Source organism: Pinus tabuliformis, chromosome 1_2 (assembly GCF_031772625.1).
Source record: "Pinus tabuliformis cultivar Carrire ecotype Pingquan chromosome 1_2, CPIR1, whole genome shotgun sequence".
NCBI lineage: Eukaryota > Viridiplantae > Streptophyta > Pinopsida > Pinales > Pinaceae > Pinus > Pinus tabuliformis.
Window position 1 is genome coordinate 583,467,588 of NC_142298.1, and position 23,101 is coordinate 583,490,688.

The 23,101-nt window shown below is 36.9% G+C and overlaps 1 protein-coding gene across 1 annotated transcript; it reads right to left on the reverse strand.

Moving 5' to 3' along the window:
• Window positions 1–3,254: 3,254 nt before the first annotated feature.
• LOC149206975 (thaumatin-like protein) lies at window positions 3,255–4,185 on the reverse strand. The gene is made up of 2 exons (XM_089393828.1): window positions 4,020–4,185; window positions 3,255–3,894 (listed from the first exon to the last, which is right to left on the reverse strand). The coding sequence occupies exons 1-2, from the start codon at window positions 4,093–4,095 to the stop codon at window positions 3,416–3,418; spliced, it is 555 nt and encodes a 184-aa protein (XP_089249954.1). The 5' UTR covers window positions 4,096–4,185; the 3' UTR covers window positions 3,255–3,415.
• Between the last annotated feature and the right edge of the window lie 18,916 nt (window positions 4,186–23,101).

Consider the following 23,101-nt stretch of genomic DNA (forward strand, 5'->3'; position numbering starts at 1 on the left):
TTCTTTACTCGTTGTACTATAGTCATTTAATGTTGTCTTGTCAGCAAATAAATAAAGAAATTAATTTATAGGCTTTACTTTTCAAAACAAAAGGAAATCCTTAGCAGTTGTAATTATGACACTTCAAAATCGAAACTATAAATATATGAAATGAAAACGCCCCGTGATATTGTACCTGGTGAAATCGAAATCAAACTCGTAAAGGAATTCTAAGACAAACTCGTAAAGGAATTCTAAGATGAAAGGATAAAGAGACATGGATTCCATCTTCAAATACATCAATAAATCTGAGTTACTATTAATTCAAATCAAATTGAAATATTTTACAGCTTACCACAAGCCAGGTATCACATCCTCCCTTTCTCGAGCCTTTTTTAACCCCAAATTCCATCCATCCCAATATCACTGGGCGTCCTACCTAATCGACTAAATGGCGATGTTCCATCTCCGCCTTGTTCTGACCGCTGCCATCATCGTCTACTTGCAAATGCGTTCCAGAGGTGCCCGAGGGCCCTCGTCACACGGATCACCCAAGATGCCACTACGTTGTGCTACACCGTCGAAATCTGGCAAAGAACACCTGCGCGGATCCAGCGTTTAGTGCAAGACATCGAGCAGAACTACATGTGGGTAAGATTCACGACAAAAAAAGTCACAGATCCTTTACTTACAGCCCGGTCGCCCGCAACTGTGCACGGGAGTTTTAGGGTTAGGGTTCATCAAAAATAAAAAATGTATTAACTTTTGTGAATTTTTAGAGTAGGCTTTACACCGCACCCTAGATCTAGGTTTAGGGCATGGGAGTTTTAGGGTTAGGGCTTATGATGAGCGACTATGAGTATCATTCGTAGCTATATAGGCCCCGACAATTGCGTTGATTAACAGAATAAAATTGGGGATGCTAAGGTGTGGGTTATGATAAAATACCTGGGTCAAATCCTGTAGATGCCATCTCTGCAAATGAGGATGCTGTAGATGCCATCTCTGCAAATGAGGATGCTGGTCAAACCCTGTAGATGCCATACATCTCTGCAAACGAGGATGCTGGTGCGATTGCTGGATAATTAAAATCGATGTTGCTGATTCTGGTGGACAACCATTTAATTCGGTTCCATATAGATATCAACTACCCTCGGTACATGGAATCGATTCCATATCGATAACCAAACAATTGTTGTGATCACTGCAATAGTGTAGACTTTCGACTTTTTGCAAATTCTTACAATATGAAAAATTTTATTTCCACGATTCGTGAAGGCTTATGAGCTACCTTAGCAAGTGAGCAAGGAATAAAATGAGGCCATAAATCTTAAATCAAATTCGCAAGATGAATACCTACAACATGACCAGTTTTATTCCATGATTCCTGGAGGCTTATGAGTTACCTGAGGAAGACAAAAAAATGAGGCCATAAATCTTAAATAAAATTTGCAAGGTAAAGGTGGCCGGCCATGATGTATCGATGACACTCTCCGTGACATGTTGATCTTGAGAAATTGAAACTGACTTTTGATCTCTTGAAATAGACCATGGGACGCAAAGATAATATGAACACGGGCCATTACACAGCCACATTTATGACAAAGGTGCATAATTATTATAACACGTAGTGGCATAACCTGGTTTCATAAGTTTCAGAATGCAAAGAGACAGCTTACCTTGGTTTCATATGTTTCAGAATGCAAAAAGACATCAGTTTCAAAGCCTTTTTGGCATTAATTTTTTAATTTCATTTTTTCTTATTATTTTTTTTAATCCCATATAGTAGGGGAGAATGCTAATAGTCAAAGGTTTCATGATTAAATGATGGGATAATTGCATGTTGCCAGGTTGCGCATATGGAAGGAAAATTGTTGTTCCATCCTATATTGTTTCATATTCTTTTTATTTTATTTTTTAATATTATTTTTGTTAATCCTTATATGTGGAGATAAATGAGAGTCACAGTAAAATTTTAATCTTATTTGGTAAAAAATTAATTTAAGTAGGATTTAAATACCTGATTTAGATATGCAAGGAATTTATTGCTTTTGATTTCAGTCATTGATGAGTGGCCACCACGAGAATATGTTGGCATCTTTTAGTTTAGACCATCAAATCAAAGGGATTAATTAGCAAAATACCCAATTCCGGGGACCCCTATGGGCATAATGATTATCAAGATGGAATGAGATCTAAATTTTCATTTAATAATTTACCAAGAATACAATATAGCACGGGTAGCAGATAATAAGCTCGTCAATACTGTCCGGCTATATATGCCCATCCCTAAATAATATATTTCTGTCTGGCTATATATGCCCATCCCTAAATAATATATTTCTTTAAATCTAACTGTGAACTGGGAAATATCTAGCACCCAATATAATATGGCACAGTTCTCCTCGAATGGTTAGAAGACATGTAGTTTATTGATTGACCTAGAATACACTATAGCACAGGTCTCCTGGACTGGTTAGAAGACATGTAGTTTATTGATTGACCAAGTATACAATATGGCACAGGTCCCCAAATTTTTCGTTTAATGATTGACCAAGAATACAATATGGCACAGGTCTCGAAGAATACAATACAGCACAGAAGATATGGCGTTTAATGATTACAATATGGCACAGGTCTCCGAGCATACAATACAGCACAGAAGGGACAAGGTTTAATGATTAAATATGCCGCAGGTCCCCTAAATTTTGATTTAATAATGGACCAAGAATACAATACGACACAGGTCTCGTGGACTGGTTAGAAGAGACGGGGTCGTCGTTTGGCACATTACAATTACTTCCCAATTTCCGCAACTCGTAATCTTCTAGGTGTTCCCGGTCCGTCTTGAAACTAGCGGTCACAGACTTCCCTCTTCACTTTCTGTATGAAAGGATTAATTTTATTTCCTGTCTTCCTGGTTCGTACATGAAAATCTGAATGACAAATAGGATTGATCGGAAACTTTCGCAAGCTCTTGGCATGTTTGAGTTTTGAATAAATGTTTGCGTTAAAACAGGTTTGATTTAATCTTCGTATAATTAGGTTTCGAATAAATGTTTGCATAATTTATATAGTCATTTCCTTGCTTTAATATTTATAAAATTATCTATAATTATTTACTTTAACATTTATAAAATCATCTTTAATTATTTATTAAATCATTTAAGATCACTTATAAGATATCCAAATTGATGCATATATCAGTTATCCAAAATAGCATTACTCATTTGCAAAGTAGAAGTAAAACACCTTTGGCTTTTACAGGATAGACCTTATTGCAACCATGCACGCAATGGTATTCTTATTATAAATATGAAAATACAATCAACATGATTGTAATACTGTTATTATAGGTATGATACTACATAGAAATCGGTTTACTAGCGATGGATTTTATGTAATGACCAGAGAATTCAGTATGATAAACTTCTAATCAAGGGCAGAATATAATGTTGTAATTAGCACCAGAAGCGCAAGCGTGGGTTTTAGTGTCATCAGTGGGATATAGGTAGGCATCTGGGCACTGGTCCATTTTGCAAGTCAGTGCTTTGCAGCTACCGTCGGAGGGAGTTAGGGAGAGAGGGACATTGAAACCATCAATTACAGAGAGGTCATAGAAATCTTGATTGTTGCCCCCATTCAGAGTATATTCAACCAGCGTTGTAGGAGACTGTCCCGAGAGCGTACAGCTGAGCACGCCACCGCAGTCACCAGTGCTGCAGCTTCCTTTACCAGAGGCATCGAAGGAACATCCAGTACGTCCCCAAAATCTGCCTGAGCTTGTTCCTGCGGGCACGTCAACACTCCATGATTGACCCTGCCCCAACGCTTGACCGCCACCTACGGGAATTCCTGCGGCCCATACCGTGTATGAACACTGGTTCTGGATCACAAACGTCGCACCCGTAGCTCCTGCACTTACAAAAAAAAGCAAAAAAATATTTCTTTATGATATCAAATATTTCTTTATCATATCTAAACTCATTTACGTACATAAAATACGATGCAATGCAGTCAAGGGATTACTGTAACCTTACCTTGAAGACAAACGTTAAATATCAACGCTAGTATTGCTGTAACATAAATCGAAACTGCTAATGTTCTTGCCCCCATTGCAACTTTCACCACCAAGTAATTAAACACAACTACAAAACAGGGCAATACAACGAAGGAATTGCAGTTGAGCTTATTTCATGTTGTATACCACGAATGGCACTCTATATATAGGCGGGGCTAGCCATCCCAAACTACTGGTCATAGCGTAGCGTATACTGCACGAAATTCTTATGAAGATTGATCCCCCTTAGTTGGGCGGTGTGGGAAATCAATTTGAGAGTGTGTTGAATAAGAAGGCGCGCTAATCGCTCCGGGACATCCGGCTCACGCCCCCTTTACCTTTTATTGTTCCAGATGTTCCGGGTCGTATTAAGCTAGCGATCACGAATATCCCAGGAAATGCTTATCCAGACTCAGAGTGTGGAAAAAATTACTAAGAGAGAGGATAAGAAAAAAAGCGTGACGTTGATATTTATTTGAGCATTTCATGAACGTTTTTCTAGATAATCAAGCAAAATTAATTAATTTTATTTTTTTTTATCAAATTTTAAAATATTTTCGAAATCTACAATTAAATAAAAATTAAAATGCGAAAAACTCACTTCCCCACTTGGTAACTCCCTCACCTTGTACTGTTGTAATGTTCCGGGCCTCTTAAACTAGCCCTCTTGTTCTGGAATATGCCATCCGCTGGAGTGTATGACTCACTATCAAGATTTGATTTAATGATTCACCAAGAATACAATATGGCTGGACTTGTTAGAACAGATCAGTCATCGTAATGATTGCCCAAGAAACTTAATGACTGACTATCAAGATTGACTATCGACTTGAATTTTCATTTAATGATGCTTTGTATGCTTTGTATGACTGACTATCAAGATTGACTGACGACTTGAATTTTCATTTAATGATTCACCAAGAATACAATATAGCACGGATCCCCTAAATTTTCATTTGATTATTGGTGAAGAAAATAATATGGCACAGGTCTCCTGGAGTTGTTAGAACAGATGGGTCGTCGTTCTGTACATCACAATTGTTTCGTAATCTTCTAGGTGTTCCCAGTCCGGCTTCAAACGAGTGACCACAGACTTCCTCTTCATTTTGTGTGTGAAAGGCTTAATTTTATTTCCTGTCTTCCTGGTTCGTACAAATAAGATTGACGGGATACTTTCATAACCTCAGCGTATAGTTATGTTTTGAATAAATGTTTGCGTTAAAAAGTAGTTCGATTTAAGGTGATATGTTAGAATGGAAATTCCAGAATGTCATGTCACGTTTCAATGTGGAATTTGCTAGAATTTTGATAATGGATTTTTTTTTGTTATTTTGTTAAGCTTGAATTTTTTATTTTTATTTTGTTAAGGTTGATTTTAAAGAGACATTTGGATTTTTTTTTGAAGGTTGAGTATTTATTACATCCGCTACATATAGTATTAGCATTTTTGGTTGTGATAGTATATTAATTTGGTTTTTTTTACAGTTTATGTATAGTTTAAAATGAGAATTTAGTTTTTGTTATTTTTTATTTTATTTAAATTTATATATTTGTAAAGTGATTGGTTGAAGTCTTATTATTAGTGTGTTTTGGTAATTTTTATTTTTCTATTAATTAGTAGTATTTTTGTTTTTAGTTTTATTTATTTTTTATTTAACTTTTTTATTTTTTATATTTTTTTCCTAACTCCGTTGAATTTATTTTATTTAGGTATAGTTTTTATAATTCCAGCTTGCAAGATATATCAAGAATTCAAGAAATTGTTCTTATTACAAGAAATTGAATTCAAGAAATTGATTTTCTTGAATTCAATAAGTTTATCTTTTTTTTCTTCTTTCGTGTGTCTATTAGTAATGTCTGAGCGTATCAATTATCATAGACCAAGGATTTGATAGCTATGAGGAAATCCAATGCAATGCACTAGAGCTCTTCATTTCATTTTGGGTTATTCAAATTTTATGGTGCATAGGTCGCGGAATGAGATCCAAACTAATTTTGCCATAGCTCTTCATTTCATTTTAGGTTATTCAAATTCTATGGTGCACGGAATGAGATCCAAACTAATTTTGCCATAGCTCTTCATTTCATTTTAGGTTATTCAAATTCTATGGTGCACGGAATGAGATCCAAACTAATTCTACCCAGGTATTAACCAAATCTCACTTTGATGTTTTGAGTGCAAACAAAATGAAAGATGGTTAGAAATTTATTGGAATGTTATTCTTCAATTTCTCCTTTGTTTCAATTGGTTTGTTAAAGTTGTTTTACCTTCTTTCCTTGAACTAAACACCCAAGGTTGGTCTCAGTTACCATGAAAAAACTTAATGTGTGAATTTTGTTAAAGCTTATTTATTCTACTCCAACTTTATTCCTAGTTAAGATTGATCTCAGTTACTATGAAAAAAGTTAATGTGTGAATTTTGTTAAAGGTTATTTATTCTACTCCAACTTTATTCCTAGTTTTATTCAAGGTGAATGTGCCAAATTCAACCAATTTAATATTAAGTTAAAAAACATAGACAAACATTTAGTCTTTGGAAAATATCTAAAAAGGGCTAATGATAAATTTTATTTATTTAAATATTTAATTTTCTTAATGATTTATAACTATGATAATTATAATCTAGTTGTTAAATTAATAGTAAAACATCTCTCTCTTTTTTTTTTTGATTATAACTTTAAGATAAATGAAGGGAACCATGGGAGGTGAGCGGAACGAGGGTTTTGAACAGAGAGCGATGGGTGCAAGCTGGTAACCATGGAGGGGCAAGGAGGGGGGAGCTGCACTCCCTCCTACAGTCATGTAGTTATGAACAGAAGCAAGGAGGCTGGTTCGAATTGATTCAAGAAACTAATGGAGGTAGAAACGGAGAAGACAAGCACAAAAAAGCTGGAAAGCATCAAATCTCATGAACATGAAGAGAATCACGAGGAAGTCAGAAGAGAGAAGAGAATAGGAGACAACAGTCAGAGAACTGAGCACAAGACTGTGATAGGACTCTGTAAACCTAGGTTAACTAGTAAACCCTGGGTTGTTTTAAATGATCTAGCGCTACATATGCGCAGGGATCACATGGTGGCATATGTGGTTATATGCAAACTTATGGGAATATGGCCAATAGAGAAGGCTTTGCACACATGGATAAGAAATCACTGGAAACCAAAGGGAGATATAAACCTTCATCTTAGGTCCAAGGGATTATTCATAGTGGTGTTCACAAACCTAGAGGATAAAGACAGAGTGTTCGAAGGAGGACCATATTTCTATGCTACTGTAGGCCTCTACATGCAACCATGGGTGATGAATTTTGTCCCGGAACGAGAAACATTCACATCAGTACCGGTATGGATAAGACTCTACTCTCTACCTTTAGATTATTGGTTGCCAGAATCCTTAAAAGCCATAGGCAATAAATTAGGTCATTTTTTAAAAATATCAGATGCGACTCTGCGAGGTAAATATACCTCCTTCGCTCGCATGTGCGTAGAAATGGACCTATCAGGAGCACTTCCATACGAAATCATTCCAAAAGTATATGATGAAGGATGGGTGCAGGTGGTGGATTATGAACATGTCCCATTCAGATGTCGTAAATGTCATGAACACATGCACCTCTTCAGAGACTGCGCACTAAACAAACTGAAGGACAATATGAAAACCAACACAGGTAAAGATCCTAAAGGCTTTACCAAGTTGGGAGGCAAAGGGAAAGGATGAAAAAAGTACCAAAAGAAAACTAACGAGGATAAGCAACCAAGCCATAATAGTTTCAAGATTTTAGAAGAAGAAGGTGGGAACAATGCAATGAACCAGGCACCGGAGGATAATCTTGTAGAGAAGGAAAACGATGCTAGCATGGAGGACATAAATGAGAACAACAAACTAAAGGAGGATCTGCCAAGAACTATGGAACTTGGCAGGGACCATGAGATGACCCCAAGTGAAGTTGGTATGGAGGACCACAAACTACAGGAGATTCTTGAGAGGGAGAATCTCAATCTAGAAAAGTTCCTGGAGCAGGGAACCACCAAAGGTGTTTATTCTCTACCACAAGAGGATTTTGATAGAGTGCAACAACTCTTCCTTTGGAGATCTCAAGAAAAAGGTTTTGGAGTCAAAAGGAACCATGATAGATAGTAAAATAGAGGGGTAAAACCGATGGAGGTAACATTAGGACACTCTTCCAAGAACCCAGGCCGGAAAAGAGAAAGGAAGAAATAGAATGAGCTGTTGACAGAGTGTGGGAAACACATGATTAACTCAGGCAAGAGGAAATATCTTACGAGTTACTCATTTACAAACCTTTCATAATGAAGCTCACAACTTGGAACATTAGGGATCTAGTAAGTAAAAGAAAACAAAGAAATCTTAGCAATAGAATAAAAGAAGAAAAACCAGATATGGTGTTTATAAAGGAAACAAAATGTTCAATAGACAAAATTAAATAGATACATAGAAAATGGCTCATGAAGTACGAGTGTCTAGAAGTTAAAGCAAACAACACAGCAGGAAGGATTCTCACTCTTTGGAATCCCCAGAAACTTGGAATCCTGGATGCTGAAGCATATAGGAACTACCTTTCGATGTTAATCCAACCTTTGGGTGACAGGGAACTCTATATGATCAAAAATGTCTATGGTCCTCAAAAGCTTGAAGATAAACTCAGGCTTCTCACCTCACTAGAGGAGCTGAGAGACAGACATCTTGTTATGACCTGGATTTTGGGAGGGGACTTTAATATGATCAAATCTCTTATAGAAAAAAAAAGGCGGGACCAAAATACTAGGCAGAGACTCCATTTACTTCCAGAACTTCCTAAATGACATGAGGCTCGTGGATATGGAGACAATAAATGGAACCTTCACTTGGAACAATAAGAGGGGAGGGGCTTCTCAAGTTGCATCTAAACTAGATAGATTCATAATCTCGGAGGACCCCCGTCTCACTGGCCTTGACTTGACTTCTTTAATCCTTCCTTTCGAAGGCTCAGATCACTGGCCTATCCAACATGAAGCTTCTTTTATAGGCACTCTGAGGAACAAACCTTTCAGGTTTGAAAATGTCTGGCTTACTCACCCTGACTTCATCACTAATATTGGAAAATGGTCAGTGGAACACATGCCCGTTCAAGGCACGAAGATGTTCCTACTGCAATAGAGACTGAAATACATCAAACTCGAGCTTAAAGAATGGAACAAAAATGAGTTTGACAATATTTTCAAAGCCAAAAGAGAAGTTGAATAGAAACTACAAGGAGTTAACCAAATCCTCATCATAGATGGCTTTACCAAGGAAAGGAAAATGCAAGCTGACTCTCTTCAACAGGAATGGGAAAACAAATGCCAGCAAGAGGAGATCTTCTGGAGATAGAAATTGAGAGTGCAATGGATTAAAGAAGGGGAAAGAAACACAAAGTTTTTCACAAGTCAACCATGGATCACAGGGCACATAACAGGATTTCAAAACTCAGAGATACTCAAGGGAAAGAGCTAAGTACCCACAAATAAATGGAATCTTCTCTAGTACAACATTTCCAAAGCATAGCAGAGGAGCCTCTCTTAGACAGATCACAATTTATCAATAGCTTCATAAAGTACATTCCAAAACCTGTAACCAGGGAAGACAATTACAATATTAACAGGCCAATGACTGAAGAGGAGGTCAATGAAGTCATCAAAGAGATGCAAAATGGGAAAGCTCCAGGTCCAGATGGGTTCGATGTAGACTTCTTCAAGACACGCTGGGAAATAGTCAAACAAGATATCCTTGATGTTGTGGAGGACTCGAGAAAATATAAAATAGTTTTGAGGGCACTCAATGCATCTTTCATAGCCTTAATTCCAAAGCACGAAAAAGCTATGACAACAGATAGATTCATACCCATAGCTTTATGCAATGTGGTGCACAAAATTATTCCTAAAGTAATTGCAAACAGACTCAAGCCCCTTCTTCCAACTCTTGTGTCTGAGGAGAAAACTAGATATGTGGAAGGAAGGCAAATTCTAAATAACATCATTCAAGCTCACGAGGTGGTTCATTCTCTCAAGAGAAATAAGAAAGCGGGTATGATCATATAGCTTGACCTAGCGAAAGCTTATGATAAGCTAAGCCAGTCGTACATCAGGGAAGTACTAAAAGCGTATGGCTTCGACCACGACTAGATAATATGGGTAATGGCCCTTATTACCACAGCTATTTTTTCAATCCTACTTAATGGCTCTCCATCTAGAACATTTAGGCCTTCGAGAGGCCTCAGACTAGGAGATCCGCTCTCCCCCTTCCTCTTTATTCTCATGATGGAAGGATTATGCAAAGCGATCAAATTAGCCAATGCGGAAGGAAGAATCCAGGGTCTCAAACTAACCTTGAACGGGGATACCTTGACTCATCAACATTTTGTGGATGACATTATGCCACAGGATACACCCACGGTCAAGGAAGCTAAAGCTTTCAAAAAAATCCTGAATGATTTTGCTATGGCTGCTGGTACAGAGGTAAGCCTCACAAAATCAAAAATTTTCTTTTTTAACACCCACATTTCTATTCAGAGAAATCTCTCCAGAATTCTCAGCTTTCAAAGAGATCAACTACCATCCAAATATATGGGAATACATCTCACCGATAAACCTTTGAGTAAGGAAGTTTGGGAACCAGTGACTAATAAAATGCAGGACAAAATCAGGAAATGGACAAGTAGATATTTGAATTTAGAAGGACGTCTAGTGCTTATAAAGGTTGTTCTGCAAACCATCCCCATCTTCATGTTTTCAGCTCTTCCTGCTCCAAAAGGAGTTTTACAACACATTAGGAACATCCAAAGAGATTTTCTTTGGGGCAAAGGGGAAGAGAAAAAGAAATGGGCTCTGGTAGCTTGGGAAAAGCTCTGCAAACCCAAGACCCATGGAGGTTTGGGAATTCATGACCCGAAAACCCTAAGCAAAGTTTTGGGGGAAAAACTTTGGTGGAGATGGCTAAAGGAAATGAGAACCCCTTGGGCCAAGCTCTGGAAACAGAAGTATGCAAATAACTGGCAAGAAAGGGATCATATTCGAATGACAGGGCTCATCAAGGGCTCCCACATTTGGAACAATGCTTGGGAGAATAGAGCCATTGTTCAGAAGCATAGTTTCTAGGAGATCAGAGATGGAAACCTAGCTTGGTTTTGGGAGGATAACTGGTAGCAGGAGCCTAACCTATGTAGAGAAGAACTAGCCATTCTCAAGAATGACACTGACAATAAAGGGCTACTCAGGGTAAGTGAATTTTGGGATCAGACAAGGGACAAGGGAAAATGGAGAACATGGAAGGACCTAGTATACAGTGAAGAGACCCCTTTGAAGGCCCAGGCAGAAGCTCTTGCAGTGATCCTGGAACAGAGAAATATTTTGACTTCAACATCGTCTAACCAACTAAGATGGGGAAGAAACAACGAAGGAAATTTCAACCTCAAAGAAGCCTAAAGAATTGTCACTGGGCTTGACTTTCCAAACCTTGGTAAGATATGGAAAGACCTATGGTAGAACTCGCATTGGATGAAAATCAAATTATTCATGTGGTTGGTGCAACATAAAAAAATTCTGGCTTGGGAAAATATTAGAAAAAGAGGTTTAGTTGGTCCATCTAGATGCCAGTTATGTGGTCTACAAGAAGAAACGATGGATCACCTACTCAACCTCTGCACATTCACCTCTACCTTATGGAATTGGGTAGCCTCAATCTTCAGGCAAACTGATAGGGACGAATGCAGCATCACTGGCACTTTGAAGAATTGGAGGAAAGACTTCTCAGAAAATGAAATAATCAACAAAGCTTGGACTCTGGTACCAGGTTTTTTGATCTGGGATGTATGGAAAGAACACAACAATAGGATTTTCAAGAACAAAATTGGCTCAACCCAGAGCATCATAGCTTAGATTATAAGACAACTCAAAGAAACTGTGAGCACCCTTATAAAGCAACCCCACAAGAACCCTCCTCTAGACCAGGATGTTCATATACTTTTGCATTTGGGTCTCCAGTTGCCTATCCCCCAGGGCATAAGCAAGATCGTAAGACATACAACAGCGAGGAAAGACTTCTGGCAACCGCCTAATCATGGATTTTTGAAATTTAATATAGATGGAGCCTCTAAGGGAAACCCTGAGGTTTCTAGTTATGGAGGAGTCATAAGCGATAAGCAGGGATACATAAAAGTCATCTTTCATAGTCATTTGGGGAATGCCACTAATAATATGGCGAAACTCATGGCCTTAGAGAAATTCCTAGAAATCCTGATTAAATCCAATTTACACAATGCCATCATAAAAGTAGACTCTGAATTGATAATTAATTCGGTCAAAAAGATAGGCAACAACACAACACCAAAAAAATTATCAAATCACTGGCAGTTATTATAGGTCTATCAACGTATACAATCCCACTTGAGAGCCCTAAGAACACTCTTATTTGTTCACGTGTGCAGAACAACCAATGGGTTAGCGAATCGTCTGGGGAATGAAGGAGTGCTATGTACAAGAGATAACAGAAGCTATGCTTGGGAGCTGACACCCTCAGGGAATTTGCGTGAGGACTGTCACAGAAAGGTGATCGCAGAGATGGAATATTTTCAATTTATGAAAGATAAGCAGTAAATAGACCAATGGAAACAATAGAAAGTGAACGAATAATAGGGAAGAAGCAAGGGGTAAACAATGAGTAGGCTGACAGGCAGCTAATTAAAGATGGCAGTGAACTCCAGCATCCTACGGATTTCGGGTGGATAACTGCACGAAGGATATCCCATAAAATGGACCCGAAAAAATATAGAGCGACAGTTTAGGCCACTCATTGGGTTCGAATGGAAAAATAAATAGTGGGCATGTTGCCGACTCGAAATCAACTCTGGACCATCAGATCAACGAGGGCTGGATTGCACGGTAGTTGGGTCATAAAGCTAATTGAGGGCTAATCCACAAAACGAACTCAAAAAATTATAGAAAGATGGTTTTGGTTTCTCATCGGGTCTGAAAGGCAAATTAAGGAGTGGGCAAGTTGTTGACCCGAAATCAATTAAAGACCGATGGATCTTCGAGGGCTGGATTGCTCTGTCATTGGGTTGCAAAGTCAACCACAAGTTAAGGCTTGTTTTATAGTCACTTACTGTTGCTTTGTGGGCCGTAGGATATGTGGGCCCTTGTCATCAAGGGTTGTCGGGTTTTTTTTTGCTCGAGACTTATGACATTTAGCGGACCCAAAAGAACCTTATAACTTTTCACATTTATCTTTCGGGTTAGGAAGGAAGGCAGGTTTTATAGAGTGTAGCTTTGAGGATGAGCAATTCATTGGTGGTTTAAGCATCAATACTTTTGTAGTTTTGTTTGAGTCAGGTATGGGGTTGTGTCAACCCAGCTGTCTGCTGAGTGTTCACAGAGCTGGTGTTGTTGTTCTTGGCTTCGTTAAAAAAGTGTACATTATGTATTTTTTCTCGATTAATGGAAGGCTCCACTCTTACTGGATTAAAAAAAATAGTAAAACATCTCTTTCTACTCATTATTCATAAATATTAATTAACTTATCTTTACAATTTAATTTGAAATTTAATTTAATACTAAATTACAAATTATAGATCATCCCAACTCCATTTTGCTCTTGTAACACCCCTATGACTTTGCCTTTTAGATAATTATTATTTTTAGATGTTGAACTATTATTAGATTTACTGGCATGATAAGACTTATGACATGATGTAATTATATTATTATTGTTAAGCTAATAAATAAATTGCTTGGCAATATTGAGGAAAGAGCATAAGAGTGTAGAAGAATTCTTTCCAAGCTAAGAAAAGTTGTGGTGGTAAGTCCACATGATGGACCTTCTTTAAAAGTGTCCTAAAAAAATTCCTAGGAGATAAATAAAAGAAATTAAAATAATATAATGGGAGAGAAAGATTATGTTAATTACTTAGTTGGAGAGAAATGCTAAGTAGGGTGGAATAAAGAACTCTTTGAGAGAAAAGAGTGTTTTAAAGAAAAATAAAGGTATATTTTTTCGAAAAACTAAAGCAAAAAAAAACTAGGCAAAAAATTGGCATACATTAAAGCAGAATGCTACTCAAATTTGCAGGGAAGGAGAAATTATAAAAAGAAACAACCTAGGAATCAAGGGGGATTGATTTCAACGGCAAGAAAATCTTAGCTCAAGGGAGAACTGATGGATTCAATTCGTGGCTGGAAGGAGAGTGTTGCGTTCTTGAGTAATTGTCCAATCTCCAATTCTGGTTCCTCAGTAATTATCAAATTTGTAACTCTATTTCGGATTTTATTATTTTTTCTTTGGAACTAGGATGCATGTGAATATTGTGATATTATTTGAATTTAGAAAAAGTGGAAGTTATTCTAGCCAATGGTATGCGAACTAATTTTTTTTATATATGTATGCGATATATTGTCGTACGTAATGAGGAATCCATGACATTATGGGCAGGTCAATTGTTTTTATTTTGATCATGGTGAACGATAAAAAAAACCATTAGTTGAAAAATATAACATGCTAAATGAAGGAGTAAGATGGGCATATCGATGAGTATAAAAATAATGAAGTAAAGAGTAGTTAATTCACCCTGGATGGTTATAAAACTCATTTATCTCTACACATAACTGGTTATAGCCAATCCACATAAATATATTTCTCATTGAAATAAAAACTAAAAGTATAGTTGGAAAATTAGGAAACCATTAAAAAATAACTCAGAACATGGAAAGTGCAGAGAAATGTTAATAAGGGTATAGTGTTAGCAGAAGAATACTAAGAATGAGGATGAGGATGAGGGGTTCTGATTTAATCAATGAGAAAAAGAAAATGGAAACAAAATTCTTCTTTGGCTAGGGTTATGCAAATAAATAAAAGTAGCATATCACCATATCACTAGGATACTTTTGCTCGGACAATACCTAAGTAGTACTTATTCTTCTTACAACAAACCATGGTCCTAGGAATTATAGATGAATAAACACTATCAACAATTACATATACAATCTAGAGGGACTATAAGAGATAGAAGACATAATTTAAAGTAACGAAGTAAATCCCATATTAGAATTTGGGTTACCACCATCACAAAGGCCCTATACTTTGGGACTAATAAGTCCTGGTAGCATAAGAGCACATTGCATTAGGTCGTTTCTTGAAATACTAGTGCATATTAATGCATGGAACCCGTAATGACCCTTGTCTAACCCTGACACGAGCTGTAAATAATAAATTAAAGAGAAAGAATGTTGAGAGATATTGGTGGCATAATGCATGACAACAAAATGTAATTAAAAATCAGAGTAGTAGTAAATATAAAGCTACCATAAATCAATAACTAGAGAAGAAGCCTTGTTCACATGCCATTATAGACACATGAAGAACACATACATATATTTTATAAGATTTAGGTGACCAAAATTTACATCTAGAATATAAAAATAACAATGCTTTCTACTTGAATATACATGTACCTATGGTCAGAATTATTTACCCAATTCGATAGAGAATTCATATAGTCGAATACACCACTGGAGTGAACTTGAACACAAATTTAGCATGTACAACCAACATATAGTAAAAATCCCTTTAGGGAAGAATATAACATTCGAATTAAATATAAACATTTGTTCCAATTCTTAGGGCTTTACAGTCCAGTGTTCCAAATTTACAATGTTAAAATCAAGAAGACAATTTCCAAAAAATAGGAATACTACAAGGGCCAACAAGCCTAGAAAAAGTTATGAAATTATTAGGCTAGAGGCCATCCCATACAAATTCCACACTACTGTAAGGAAATCTCATTACAAGTAAATTTCCTCATAAGAACTACATGGCCATAAGGGTTATGGTGAGAGACCAAACAAAAAACAGAAACCCATATTTCAATGTCACCTGGATTGAATCAGAAAGACAAGCGAAAAACGTGAGGAATACCAACCTGTAGCACAATAATTATGAGTCAAAGGTGGGGGGAAATATCCTTTGTCATGTCGAATAATAGGGGAATAAATTTACAATTATCTAAATCAAGCAAACAAACAAAAAAATGGTAAGAAACTTGAGGGGGTGAAGTAAATTGAACCAATTTACAACAATAGCTGGAAAGGCATGTACCTACAGATGAGGCCATTTGCGCGCATTATTTTTCTGCACTTACAGGAGAGTCACATCAACACTTTCAAGGAAATAAAAAGAATAAAGACCCACAAGTGATAGGTACCATGAAGGATAAGAGGGTTATCCAAAAGCGCTGAGACTAATAAGAAAAGAAAAAAATAAATTTAAATAACAAACCTATACCTTCAAAGTGTTGGAGACTCTGCTAAAGTAACGATCGCTCCAGAGAAGGTTCTATCCAACCCTTTGGTGCAAAAGGCCAACCCATCAGCTGCTGAAGAAAACAAAAAAACTAAAAAGAGAAGGGTCGACCATGCCAAGCACACAAGTCATTAAATTGATACCTTGGAGTTAAGGTAGTAAATTACATAGGAGGTTGAGAAACAAAATTTACTTCTCGAAGAAATGTAGAGTATTCTAAAGGAGTTCAGCGACACATTGTGAACAAGGTTGAAGTTGCACTGTACCGGTTGCGTGGAAGCCATGAATAAGCATAGGGAAAAAATTACCCAAAATAGCGAGAAGGAGAGGTACTAACTATATAAGAAGGAAAAAAACAATATATATATATATATATATATATATATAAACACCTAATATATATATATATATAAACACCTAGATCTGACTATTCAACCATATCAATATTCTTCTGGAGCTTGGATAGACTGGGAATGGGAATGTGGTATCAAGAAACTTGGTAAGAAAACTCCCAGATGTCAAGGTTCCCTTACCAATCTCAATGGTGCTATGAATACATGACACCTTTCACCTAGCAAGGAAAATCGAGTGGAGTGGGTTATGATTTTCGATGCGAAGGTTTGTGTTTTAGAAAAATATTCTCCATTGCCAAACGAACAAAACTAATCCTCACCATTCCTAGATGGCAGTGCTGGGAAGCATGTGAAAATCGCATGGGTACAGAGGACATGGCACATATCCATTCACTTCAATAAAGTCCACAAGACTTCCTCTTAGCTCGCTGGCATACCATTTTCCTCGTTACAAAGGAAATCATGAAATATTAAGCGGGTGCCATAAATAAGCTTGAGGTTAACGATCATACAAGCAATAAAATGAGACATTTGGTAACCTGACAGAAATGAATGGGAACCTAAATAATCCTGGGAATTTATGTGGGGTGCATCGGAAGGAGGATTGATACGTTGACTTAGATAAAATCGATTCTATAGGATTAATTTTAGAGGGTTCTATAAAGTATTAATTTAAGTGCAATGATAACTATAAGGGGACACATTATAGCGGTTACTAGATATGTTTACATAGAAAATAGTGACCATAAAAGAAGTGTATTAAACGTGAAGAATGAGAAAACAAAAAAGGAAAAGAAAAGGGGGGTCACACACCGAGGATGTGACAAGTAGTGAACAGTTCATTGAGGGGTATTAATATTAGATGTGTATGTTGGAAAGAATGAATATCATGAAGTGGGAAGGTCGTACTTCTTTTACAAAAACTTACTGTATAAGGCGTGATAGTACCAAAATACTTAATATATTAAGTTTAGATATATGTATTAAAAATGGATATGACACCTTTGTAAAGATGTGAGAGTAATATAAGCTGTCGATAAGTTTCATAATTGGATCATATTAAAGTGAAAATATTTAATTGAAAATATAAGAGGGATAAAATTGAATAAAAACTTACAAATACAATGAAGTGATTTTACCCTTGTGATTATGACTAACTTGAGTGTCACTTTTATTAGGTATCATCTGTGATATAAATATAGTATTAATGAAAAACAAATGGGTATGAATAGAGGTACGTTACAACCTTGCAAAAGAAAGAAATTCTATTTAGAACAAGACACCATTTAAGAGATACCAATAAAATTTGTGTTCCATATTCCCCTACCTTCACTACTACAAACACAATTGCTTTCAACTATATATCAATCATCTACAATGTCCATGAATTTTGTAGGATGAAAATGGTTGTTCAAAATAAGTTTCTTGGAATTGACATCTCATTGTAGGAGACAAATAGTTGGAATTAACGTCTCATTCAGTTGAAGCTAAGTTTCTCCTTATCAATTTGAATGAAATACTGCCAAAGTAATAAAGTCATAAACACCAAAAAGCACCATTTTACCACAACATTTTCACTTTCATTTCTATTTTTTTTTATGAAGGATTTAATTGATCATCTCACAGTCTATCAATAACTTAGACTCCAATTAGCTATATTTAAACTAAGTGGCAAGTACTAGGTACCATTTAGCACATGTTAATAATAAGTTATTAATCTTCTAATTCTTTGATATATCATAATTTCTTAAATTTAAATACAACAATATGTTTAAATCAATTTAAAATAAAAGATGAGGTGATGAAAATTGTTTAAATAATATTTTCTCCAACTATATAAAGTGATTATCTCTTCATTTATATTTTAATATGTAGTTAGTAGTATACATCCATTTTAAGCACAAATTCAGCTTGTGTTGAGAGGGATAGAATCTATTGAGGTGCGAATCTCTTTTACAGTGCAAATTTAAAACAAAATGCATCCCTCTCATGCATTGATAGATTTTATAACATACCTCTCCATTGTTGTCTGGAATTTTTTTACCCACTTCTTTAAAGTCTTTTACAACGTTTCCAACATGAACAACATTCATTACCAAGTCCCCTATTAAATTTCCTCGTTATTCTTTAATTGGTTTAGGGATATTTAGGCGTGGTCATTCATTTTATTTTTGTCTTCATTAAATTGATTCTGTTGGGTCTTTCATTTGCCTAGGTATACAAGTACACGTGGTTCACATGAGGGTTATCCTATCACTTACAAGTTAGGATGTCGATATTATGGATAAAAATTGGTCTCATCACTTCGAGTGTATTCGGACCCAATTGATATTTAACATGGTTAAATATACTAGAACTGTGTTAACATTTGTTCCCTGCACCATCTTGACCTTCCAACTATATAGTTCAACGAAGCTAAATTCCTAGGGATTACATATATGGTTATGGAGAAACCTGACAGTTATGGAAATAACTGCCTCCCCTCCCATGACACCGACAAACCTAATTTACCTCTTTCAGCGATGAGGCGGTCTATACAACCTCATTCTACAATTTCCATGGCTTATGTGTTGCGAGTATTCCATTTACAACAAGGATGGAATTAATTTCCCCTCTTTCATTCTAGGGTGAAGGTTTTGCTACTATTTTTGTTGTTCTATTTTTAAGCTTGGTCATGAATTCCTTATGATCTTACCAATTTAAATATAGGAATGGGAAATCACATTTGTTTGAAAGACCTCCTCAATGATATCTTAGGAAAAGGTCCCTTTAATATTACAATGCCCACTCTGGTTCTATTAGGTAAATCTATGTACGCTCAAGGGTTTATCCTTGATTTGAATTGTATTCAATTGTTAGAGGCATTCCTAAAACTGTCTTTTTTTGTATTAGGTCATAGATTTTTTTACCTCTTATATGACTACCCTACAAGTAAATGTACAATCATCCTTATCCATATTTTATTGACTCATACCCAATCTTCTAACCATGTATCATTGAAGTTTATAGATTAAATTTATTTTTCAAAAGGATTGATAGTGACGAAGCCAACTGTTGTTCCTTGGTAGCAAGTTCTATTAGTGTTTCCTCCTTTAGATGACTTGAGGATATACATGAGTAATGATGTTCTAAGATATGAAAAAAAAATTGTTCTAATTGTTATGCTTATGGGTCAGTATATTAGGTTCGTGTAGTTTATCGTGTGACTATGAAATTCCCATTCACGAGTTTGTACTAAATTGTATTCATACTTCAAGGAAAAAAAAGAACCTCTTAAGTGTAAAATTCTTTTTTCGCTACTCACTCAAACACCCTTTTTGTTGTAGGTTTCCCAGTCATCTTCCTTGATGGGGTTCCACACTTGCCTCGTTTCAGTGGTTAATTTTGTTGGTTTCCCGATGCTGAATCAAATGGTGTGAACATCATCTAGTTAAAGCTAGATCTATTGAAAATGCAACAAGATGCTGGAGCTTAGTGGAAAGAAGTTGCCTTCACTAAGTGGGCCCGCAGGCTATTTTTTGGCGCAAAGTCTATTTTTAGACTATGTCTATTTTTAGACATATGGATCATGGTCTATGAGTTGCAGGATGCTATTTATGGATGATTAGTCATGTTGGTAAAAATAGATGGACTTCTATTTTTAGATATGGGCGGAGTCTATTTTTAGACTGCCAGTCTAAAAATAGAACAGTCGAATATTATTAGCTCTTAATAATATTTGGACTATAAACATTATCTTATCCTCTTGCAGCACTTCAGTTCGAGCTACGGATGTGGCACATGCAACTGCCAGAAGGAAATGCGATTCTCCTATGGGTTAGTTGAGCTATTGCATGATGGACTTCACTTAGAACTCAAGTGATTGAGTTTGGTGGAGTTGATTGAGGAGTTGATGGAGTTGTGTTCAGTTTGACTTAGTTGAACTAGTTGTATTTAGTCTAACTGCCAAATACACTAGTGATGAGTGATGTGAATTAATTCAATAATTATTAACTCATAAATCAACTAAAGAATACATCAGTTAACTCAGTGCATGGACAGTTCAGTGGAGAAAAGTGTTAGAGGTGGGTGAAAGGGTAAGACTACTATCAGTTGTGACTATAGCTGTGCATGAGATTTGCACAATCATTGATTGAGATTTCCAATGAGGATTGTGTAGTACAGGCCAAGGGAATTTGAACTTGGATCTAATCTATTCTCAACTTGGATTGCGCAGTAGAGGCAGGCAAACAGTGGAGGGGATTTGAACCCATGACTTATTCAGATCTGAGCTAGTTTGTGTGTAGCAGGTGGAGATAGTACTGAGTACTTGTGAGGAGTATTGTACTATGTATTGTTACATGTTCTCTATAATTATAATATACAGATAGTTGGGGGTTTTCAGCTGTATGCTTTCCCCATTACATACTATGTTGATATGTGTGATTGATGTTTTAATGTGCGCATGCGATTGTTTCTTAATTCCGCAAATTGATGATCAATAGTAGAGGAGGTTATGTATTATGCATGCATTCCGCAAATAGTGTATAATCAGGATAATCTTTGTGAATAAGTGTTTTATTATTCAAAATATCTACATGGTATCGGAGCGAAGTTGATCATCAGATATATTATTTAGAAAGTGATTACATTTCATTTCTTCAGGCAGAGTCTGTAATCGGGCCAGGTAGCCTCTGGATTCATCCTTCTTTTGGAAGGTGAGATATCCGGCAAATGCCCATACAATCAATCTCTGTATGAGAAATACTTTTTTCTCACGAATTTTAGATCAGAAGCGGTTGAGTTTTGAGCTAGTGGAATTCAAATTTGCAGCAATGTTTTCTTGGTGTCGAAGTTGAAATGTCTTTCAACGGATTGTGATTGGAGTATGCCCTTGAAGGCAGCTCGAATTATATTGCATGGAAAGACAGGATGGAGGCAGTGATAGATGACAATGGGTTGAAGGAGTTAATAGAGGCTAAGGTCCCAAAGCCTACTGATGTTGCTCACGTTGAGGCTTGGCAAACGAAGACAGCAAAGTGTCGAAGGATTCTGTTGGAGGGTGTGAAGGATCACTTTGTATCTAGCCTGCATGGAAAGGCTTCTCCATACTTGATGTGGAAAGCATTGACAGATTTATTCCAAAGCAAGAGCAACCAGAGGAAGTTGGCACTCAAAGATAAACTCAGAAACATTAAGTGTGAGAAAGGAGACAGTATGCCCAAGTATCTCACGAAGTTCACCCAATGCCAGGATGAGCTAGGAAGTGTGGGGGTGACTATCGATGATGAGGACTTGGTGAGCTTGGCTCTCCTTGGTCTTCCAAAGAGTTGGAATTCCTATCAGGACTCTGTCAATGGTCGGGAGAAATTGCCAGGATGGGAGAGACTTTGGTCTGATCTTGTGCAAGAGGAGATCAGGCAGAATACCAGGGACATATCTTCATCAAAGGAATCTAATGAAGAAAATTGCGCTTTGGCTGCCAAAGCAAAGAAGGGGAAGAACAAGAAAGCTTCTCATTCCGGTGTGAAAGGCAAGAAGCAAGACTTGTCCAAGGTGAAGTGCTTTCACTGTCATCAGCACGGACATTATGCCAAAAATTGTCCGCAGAAGAAGAAAAATAAGCAAGCTGCTGGATCTGCAGCGGGAGAGGCCTTAGCCTCGCAGTTTGAGCTGGATTTTTCGCTGATCGCATGCTTGGTATCAAGTGTGATGGGATCGGTATGGTTTTTGGAAAGTGGTACGTATTTTCACATGACAGGAGATTGAGATTTGTTTTTTGATCTGGATGAGAAAGATCTTGGAGTGCATATCGAGATGGGCGATGATGGTAGATACAGTGCGACTGGTATCGGTACCATTTCCTTTGAGAGGGAGTCTGGTAAACCCTTCGTATTGAAGGAAGTGATACATGTTCCAGGATTGAAGAAGAATCTTATCTCTGTGGCGATGTTAGAAGACAAGGGATATGATGTTGTCTTCAGCGAGGGAAAGGCTTTCCTGCACAGTAAGACAACTGGAGAAACTCGGAAGATAGGGGTTCGAGTCAAGAACCTTTATCAATTGCATGTAGATGGATGCGTAGCAATGGCATGCAAGGCAGAAGGATTGGTGAGCCGGGATGATGGCGAGCTGTGGCACCGGAGATTGGGCCACCTTCACCATGGAGCCTTGAAGATACTGCATCAGATTTCTATTGGGCTTCCTAAAGGCACTCTTGTGTAGTCAGATCAGTGCAAGGGGTGTACTTTGGGAAAATTTGTGAAAGCCACCTTTCACGAGAAGGATAGTCGTGCCACAACGATCCTTGGGAGAATTCACACAGATGTGTGTGGACCTTTCTCAGTAGCTTTGACAGCAAAGCACAAGTACTATGTGATCTTTTATGATGATTTCTCTCGA